Source organism: Oncorhynchus masou, chromosome 2 (assembly GCF_036934945.1).
Source record: "Oncorhynchus masou masou isolate Uvic2021 chromosome 2, UVic_Omas_1.1, whole genome shotgun sequence".
NCBI classification, from domain to species: Eukaryota; Metazoa; Chordata; class Actinopteri; order Salmoniformes; family Salmonidae; genus Oncorhynchus; species Oncorhynchus masou.
The window spans coordinates 20,034,610-20,043,287 of NC_088213.1; the positions used below are offsets into that span (position 1 = coordinate 20,034,610).

The following is an 8,678-nucleotide window of genomic DNA, read 5'->3' on the forward strand; positions in this document are numbered from 1 at the left end:
ATACCCCTCCCCAGCCATATACCTCTCCCCAGCCATATACCCCTCCCGAGTCATATACCCCTCCCCAGCCATATACCCCTCCCCAGCCATATACCTCTCCCCAGCCATATACCTCTCCCCAGTCATATACCTCTCCCCAGTCATATACCTCTCCTCAGTCATATACCTCTCCCCAGTCATATACCTCTCCTCAGTCATATACCTCTCCCCAGTCATATACCTCTCCCCAGTCATATACCCCTCCCCAGTCATATACCTCTCCCCAGCCATATACCTCTCCCCAGTCATATACCTCTCCTCAGTCATATACCTCTCCCCAGTCATATACCCCTCCCCAGTCATATACCCCTCCCCAGCCATATACCTCTCCCCAGTCATATACCTCTCCTCAGCCATATACCCCTCCCCAGTCATATACCTCTCCCCAGGCATATACCCTCCCCAGCCATATACCCCTCCCCAGCCATATACCTCTCCCCAGCCATATACCCCTCCCCAGCCATATACCCCTCCCGAGTCATATACCCCTCCCCAGCCATATACCCCTCCCCAGCCATATACCTCTCCCCAGTCATATACCTCTCCCCAGTCATATACCTCTCCTCAGTCATATACCCCTCCTCAGTCATATACCCCTCCTCAGTCATATACCTCTCCCCAGCCATATACCTCTCCCCAGTCATATACCTCTCCCCAGTCGTATACCCCTCCCCAGTCATATACCTCTCCCCAGTCATATACCCCTCCCCAGTCATATACCTCTCCCCAGCCATATACCCCTCCCCAGTCATATACCTCTCCCCAGCCATATACCTCTCCCCAGTCATATACCTCTCCCCAGTCATATACCTCTCCCCAGTCATATACCCCTCCCCAGCCATATACCTCTCCCCAGTCATATACCCCTCCCCAGTCATATACCCCTCCCCAGTCATATACCCCTCCCCAGTCATATACCTCTCCCCAGTCATATACCTCTCCTCAGTCATATACCTCTCCCCAGTCATATACCCCTCCCCAGTCATATACCTCTCCCCAGTCATATACCCCTCCCCAGTCATATACCTCTCCCCAGTCATATACCTCTCCTCAGTCATATACCTCTCCCCAGTCATATACCCCTCCCCAGTCATATACCTCTCCCCAGTCATATACCCCTCCCCAGCCATATACCTCTCCCCAGTCATATACCTCTCCCCAGCCATATACCTCTCCCCAGTCATATACCCCCCCAGTCATATACCTCTCCCCAGTCATATACCCCTCCCCAGTCATATACCTCTCCCCAGTCATATACCCCTCCCCAGTCATATACCCCTCCCCAGTCATATACCTCTCCCCAGCCATATACCCCTCCCCAGTCATATACCCCTCCCCAGTCATATACCTCTCCCCAGTCATATACCCCTCCCCAGTCATATACCCCTCCCCAGTCATATACCTCTCCCCAGCCATATACCCCTCCCCAGTCATATACCCCTCCCCAGTCATATACCTCTCCCCAGTCATATACCCCTCCCCAGTCATATACCTCTCCCCAGCCATATACCCCTCCCCAGTCATATACCTCTCCCCAGTCATATACCTCTCCTCAGTCATATACCCCTCCTCAGTCATATACCCCTCCTCAGTCATATACCCCTCACCAGTCATATACCCCTCCCCAGTCATATACCCCTCCCCAGTCATATACCCCTCCCCAGTCATATACCCCTCCCCAGTCATATACCTCTCCCCAGTCATATACCCCTCCCCAGTCATATACCTCTCCCCAGCCATATACCCCTCCCCAGTCATATACCTCTCCCCAGCCATATACCTCTCCCCAGTCATATACCTCTCCCCAGTCATATACCTCTCCCCAGTCATATACCCCTCCCCAGTCATATACCTCTCCCCAGTCATATACCCCTCCCCAGTCATATACCTCTCCCCAGCCATATACCCCTCCCCAGCCATATACCCCTCCCCAGTCATATACCCCTCCCCAGTCATATACATCTCCCCAGCCATATACCCCTCCCCAGTTATATACCCCTCCCCAGTCATATACCTCCCCAGTCATATACCCCTCCCCAGTCATATACCTCTCCCCAGCCATAAACCTCTCCCCAGCCATATACCCCTCCCCAGCCATATACCCCTCCCCAGTCATATACCCCTCCCCAGCCATATACCCCTCCCCAGTCATATACCCCTCCCCAGCCATATACCCCTCCCCAGTCATATACCCCTCCCCAGTCATATACCTCTCCCCAGCCATAAACCTCTCCCCAGCCATATACCCCTCCCCAGTCATATACCTCTCCCCAGTCATATACCTCTCCCCAGTCATATACCCCCCCAGTCATATACCTCTCCCCAGTCATATACCCCTCCCCAGTCATATACCTCTCCCCAGCCATATACCCCTCCCCAGTCATATACCTCTCCCCAGCCATATACCTCTCCCCAGTCATATACCTCTCCCCAGTCATATACCTCTCCCCAGTCATATACCCCTCCCCAGTCATATACCTCTCCCCAGTCATATACCCCTCCCCAGTCATATACCTCTCCCCAGCCATATACCCCTCCCCAGCCATATACCCCTCCCCAGTCATATACCCCTCCCCAGTCATATACCTCTCCCCAGCCATATACCCCTCCCCAGTTATATACCCCTCCCCAGTCATATACCTCCCCAGTCATATACCCCTCCCCAGTCATATACCTCTCCCCAGCCATAAACCTCTCCCCAGCCATATACCCCTCCCCAGCCATATACCCCTCCCCAGTCATATACCCCTCCCCAGCCATATACCCCTCCCCAGTCATATACCCCTCCCCAGCCATATACCCCTCCCCAGTCATATACCCCTCCCCAGTCATATACCTCTCCCCAGTCATATACCCCTCCCCAGTCATATACCTCTCCCCAGCCATATACCCCTCCCCAGCCATATACCCCTCCCCAGTCATATACCCCTCCCCAGTCATATACCTCTCCCCAGCCATATACCCCTCCCCAGTTATATACCCCTCCCCAGTCATATACCTCCCCAGTCATATACCTCTCCCCAGTCATATACCCCTCCCCAGTCATATACCTCTCCCCAGTCATATACCCCTCCCCAGTCATATACCCCTCCCCAGTCATATACCTCTCCCCAGTCATATACCTCTCCCCAGTCATATACCCCCCCAGTCATATACCTCTCCCCAGTCATATACCCCTCCCCAGTCATATACCTCTCCCCAGCCATATACCTCTCCCCAGTCATATACCTCTCCCCAGTCATATACCTCTACCCAGTCATATACCCCTCCCCAGTCATATACCCCTCCCCAGTCATATACCTCTCCCCAGTCATATTCCTCTCCCCAGTCATATACCTCTCCCCAGCCATATACCCCTCCCCAGTTATATACCCCTCCCCAGTCATATACCCCTCCCCAGTCATATACCTCTCCCCAGTCATATACCTCTCCCCAGTCATATACCCCCCCCAGTCATATACCTCTCCCCAGTCATATACCTCCCCAGTCATCAGTCATATACCTCTCCCCAGCCATATACCCCTCCCCAGCCATATACCCCTCCCCAGCCATATACCCCTCCCCAGTCATATACCTCTCCCCAGCCATATACCCCTCCCCAGCCATATACCCCTCCCCAGCCATATACCTCTCCCCCCATATACCCCTCCCCAGCCATATACCCCTCCCGAGTCATATACCCCTCCCCAGCCATATACCCCTCCCCAGCCATATACCTCTCCCCAGCCATATACCCCTCCCCAGTCATATACCTCTCCCCAGTCATATACCTCTCCTCAGCCATATACCCCTCCCCAGTCATATACCTCTCCCCAGCCATATACCATCTACCCCTCCCCAGCCATATATATCCCCAGCCATATACCCTCCCCAGCCATATACCCCTCCCAGTCATATACCCCTCCCCAGCCATATACCCCTCCCCAGCCATATACCTCTCCCCAGTCATATACCTCTCCCCAGTCATATACCTCTCCTCAGTCATATACCCCTCCTCAGTCATATACCCCTCCCCAGTCATATACCCCTCCCAGTCATATACCCCTCCCCAGTCATATACCCCTCCCCAGTCATATACCCCAGTCATATACCTCTCCCCAGTCATATACCTCTCCCCAGTCATATACCTCTCCCCAGTCATATACCCCTCCCCAGTCATATACCTCTCCCCAGTCATATACCCCTCCCCAGTCATATACCTCTCCCCAGCCATATACCCCTCCCCAGTCATATACCTCTCCCCAGCCATATACCTCTCCCCAGTCATATACCCCTCCCCAGCCATATACCTCTCCCCAGTCATATACCTCTCCTCAGTCATATACCCCTCCCCAGCCATATACCCCTCCCCAGCCATATACCTCTCCCCAGCCATATACCCCTCCCCAGTCATATACCTCTCCCCAGTCATATACCTCTCCTCAGCCATATACCCCTCCCCAGTCATATACCTCTCCCCAGCCATATACCCCTCCCCAGCCATATACCCCTCCCCAGCCATATACCTCTCCCCAGCCATATACCCCTCCCCAGCCATATACCCCTCCCGAGTCATATACCCCTCCCCAGCCATATACCCCTCCCCAGCCATATACCTCTCCCCAGTCATATACCTCTCCCCAGTCATATACCTCTCCTCAGTCATATACCCCTCCTCAGTCATATACCCCTCCCCAGTCATATACCCCTCACCAGTCATATACCCCTCCCCAGTCATATACCCCTCCCCAGTCATATACCTCTCCTCAGTCATATACCTCTCCCCAGCCATATACCTCTCCCCAGTCATATACCTCTCCCCAGTCATATACCCCTCCCCAGTCATATACCTCTCCCCAGTCATATACCCCTCCCCAGTCATATACCTCTCCCCAGCCATATACCCCTCCCCAGTCATATACCTCTCCCCAGCCATATACCTCTCCCCAGTCATATACCCCTCCCCAGCCATATACCTCTCCCCAGTCATATACCTCTCCTCAGTCATATACCTCTCCCCAGTCATATACCCCTCCCCAGTCATATACCTCTCCCCAGCCATATACCTCTCCCCAGTCATATACCTCTCCCCAGCCATATACCTCTCCCCAGTCATATACCTCTCCCCAGCCATATACCTCTCCCCAGTCATATACCTCTCCCCAGTCATATACCCCTCCCCAGTCATATACCTCTCCCCAGTCATATACCCCTCCCCAGTCATATACCTCTCCCCAGCCATATACCCCTCCCCAGTCATATACCTCTCCCCAGCCATATACCTCTCCCCAGTCATATACCTCTCCTCAGTCATATACCTCTCCCCAGTCATATACCCCTCCCCAGTCATATACCCCTCCCCAGTCATATACCTCTCCCCAGCCATATACCCCTCCCCAGTCATATACCTCTCCCCAGCCATATACCCCTCCTCAGTCATATACCCCTCCCCAGTCATATACCCCTCCCCAGTCATATACCCCTCCCCAGTCGTATACCCCTCCCCAGTCATCAGTCATATACCTCTCCCCAGTCATATACCTCTCCCCAGCCATATACCCCTCCCCAGCCATATACCCCTCCCCAGTCATATACCTCTCCTCAGTCATATACCTCTCCCCAGTCATATACCCCTCCCCAGTCATATACCCCTCCCCAGTCATATACCCCTCCCCAGTCATATACCTCTCCCCAGTTATATACCCCTCCCCAGTCATATACCTCTCCCCAGTCATATACCTCTCCCCAGCCATACAAATGGAGGACGGGTAGCTGAACCCTGCACTCTGGGCTGACCGGTTGGGTGTCTGGGTGTCTGGTCTGGTGGTCCAGGGGGCTGGGGTTTAGTCTGGGTGTCTGGTCTGGTGGTCCAGGGGGCTGGGGTTTAGTCTGGGTGTCTGGTCTGGTGGTCCAGGGGGCTGGGGTTTAGTCTGGGTGTCTGGTCTGGTGGTCCAGCGGGCTGGGGTTTAGTATGGGTGTCTGGTCTGGTGGTCCAGGGGGCTGGGGTTTAGTCTGGGTGTCTGGTCTGGTGGTCCAGCGGGTTGGGGTTTAGTCTGGGTGTCTGGTCTGGTGGTCCAGGTGGCTGGGGTTTAGTCTGGGTGTCTGGTCTGGTGGTCCAGGGGGCTGGGGTTTAGTCTGGGTGTCTGGTCTGGTGGTCCAGGGGGCTGGGGTTTAGTCTGGGTGTCTGGTCTGGTGGTCCAGGGGGTTGGGGTTTAGTCTGGGTGTCTGGTCTGGTGGTCCAGGTGGCTGGGGCTTAGTCTGGGTGTCTGGTCTGGTGGTCCAGGGGGTTGGGGTTTAGTCTGGATGTCTGGTCTGGTGGTCCAGGGGGCTGGGGTTTAGTCTGGGTGTCTGGTCTGGTGGTCCATGGGGTTGGGGTTTAGTCTGGGTGTCTCATCTGGTGGTCCAGGGGGCTGGGGTTTAGTCCGGGTGTCTGGTCTGGTGGCCCAAGGGGCTGGGGTTTAGTCCGGGTGTCTGGGTCAGGGTGATAGAAGCCTCAGACTATGGCGTGGTATAGAAGTGGATGGCCTCTGTTTGTCTAAACACCCAAAGACACTCCACCTGACCAACACACACCCCTTTAAACTACAAACACACTCCACCTGACCAACACACCCCTTTATACTACAAACACACTCCACCAGACCAACACACCCCTTTATACTACAAACACACTTCACCTGACCAACACACCCCTTTATACTACAAACACACTTCACCTGACCAACACACACCCCTTTACACTACAAACACACTTCACCTGACCAACACACACCCCTTTATACTACAAACACACTCCACCTGACCAACACACACCCCTTTATACTACAAACACACTTCACCTGACCAACACACACCCCTTTATACTACAAACACACTTCACCTGACCAACACACACCCCTTTATACTACAAACACACTTCATCTGACCAACACACCCCTTTATACTACAAACACACTTCACCTGACCAACACACCCCTTTATACTACAAACACACTTCACCTGACCAACACACACCCCTTTACACTACAAACACACTTCACCTGACCAACACACACCCCTTTACACTACAAACACACTTCACCTGACCAACACACACCCCTTTATACTACAAACACACTTCACCTGACCAACACACACCCCTTTACACTACAAACACACTTCACCTGACCAACACACCCCTTTATACTACAAACACACTTCACCTGACCAACACACACCCCTTTACACTACAAACACACTTCACCTGACCAACACACCCCTTTATACTACAAACACACTCCACCTGACCAACACACACCCCTTTATACTACAAACACACTCCACCTGACCAACACACACCCCTTTATACTACAAACACACTTCACCTGACCAACACACACCCCTTTATACTACAAACACACTCCACCTGACCAACACACCCCTTTATACTACAAACACACTTCACCTGACCAACACACACCCCTTTACACTACAAACACACTTCACCTGACCAACACACCCCTTTATACTACAAACACACTTCACCTGACCAACACACCCCTTTATACTACAAACACACTTCACCTGACCAACACACACCCCTTTACACTACAAACACACTTCACCTGACCAACACACACCCCTTTACACTACAAACACACTTCACCTGACCAACACACACCCCTTTATACTACAAACACACTTCACCTGACCAACACACCCCTTTACACTACAAACACACGCCACCTGACCAACACACCCCTTTATACTACAAACACACTTCACCTGACCAACACACACCCCTTTACACTACAAACACACTTCACCTGACCAACACACCCCTTTATACTACAAACACACTCCACCTGACCAACACACACCCCTTTATACTACAAACACACTCCACCTGACCAACACACACCCCTTTATACTACAAACACACTTCACCTGACCAACACACACCCCTTTATACTACAAACACACTCCACCTGACCAACACACACCCCAGTTTATACTACAAACACACTTCACCTGACCAACACACACCCCTTTACACTACAAACACACTTCACCTGACCAACACACCCCTTTATACTACAAACACACTCCAACTGACCAACACACTCCCCTTTATACTACAAACACACTCCACCTGACCAACACACACCCCTTTATACTACAAACACACTTCCCTGACCAACACACCACCCCAGTTATATACAAACACACTCCCCTGTCATATACACACACCCCTTTATACTACAAACACACTCCACCTGACCAACACACACCCCTTTATACTACAAACACACTTCACCACCATATACCCCCTTTATACTACAAACACACTTCCCTGACCAACCACTCCCCAGTTATATACAAACACACTCCACCTGACCCCACACCCCTTTATATACCTTCACCTGACCAACACACACCCCTTTATACTACAAACACACTCCCCTCAACACCTCCCCTTCATACTACACTCCACCTGACCAACACACACCCCTATACACTACTCTCCCCAGCCATATACCTCTCCCCAGTCATATACCTCTCCCCAATCATATACCTCTCCCCAGTCATATACCTCTCCCCAGTCATATACCTCTCCCCAGTCATATACCTCTCCCCAATCATATACCTCTCCCCAGCCATATACCTCTCCCCAGTCATAT

At 52.5% G+C, this 8,678-nt stretch overlaps 1 protein-coding gene across 1 annotated transcript in view; it reads left to right on the plus strand.

Moving 5' to 3' along the window:
• Positions 1–6,518: 6,518 nt before the first annotated feature.
• The window catches only part of LOC135552721 (guanine nucleotide-binding protein subunit beta-5b-like), an 8,221-nt gene continuing 6,061 nt past the window's right edge, over positions 6,519–8,678 (plus strand). Inside the window, exon 1 of the mRNA XM_064984528.1 lies at positions 6,519–6,526. Coding sequence (XP_064840600.1) covers positions 6,519–6,526 — 8 coding nt within the window. The remainder of the gene's footprint in view (positions 6,527–8,678) is intronic.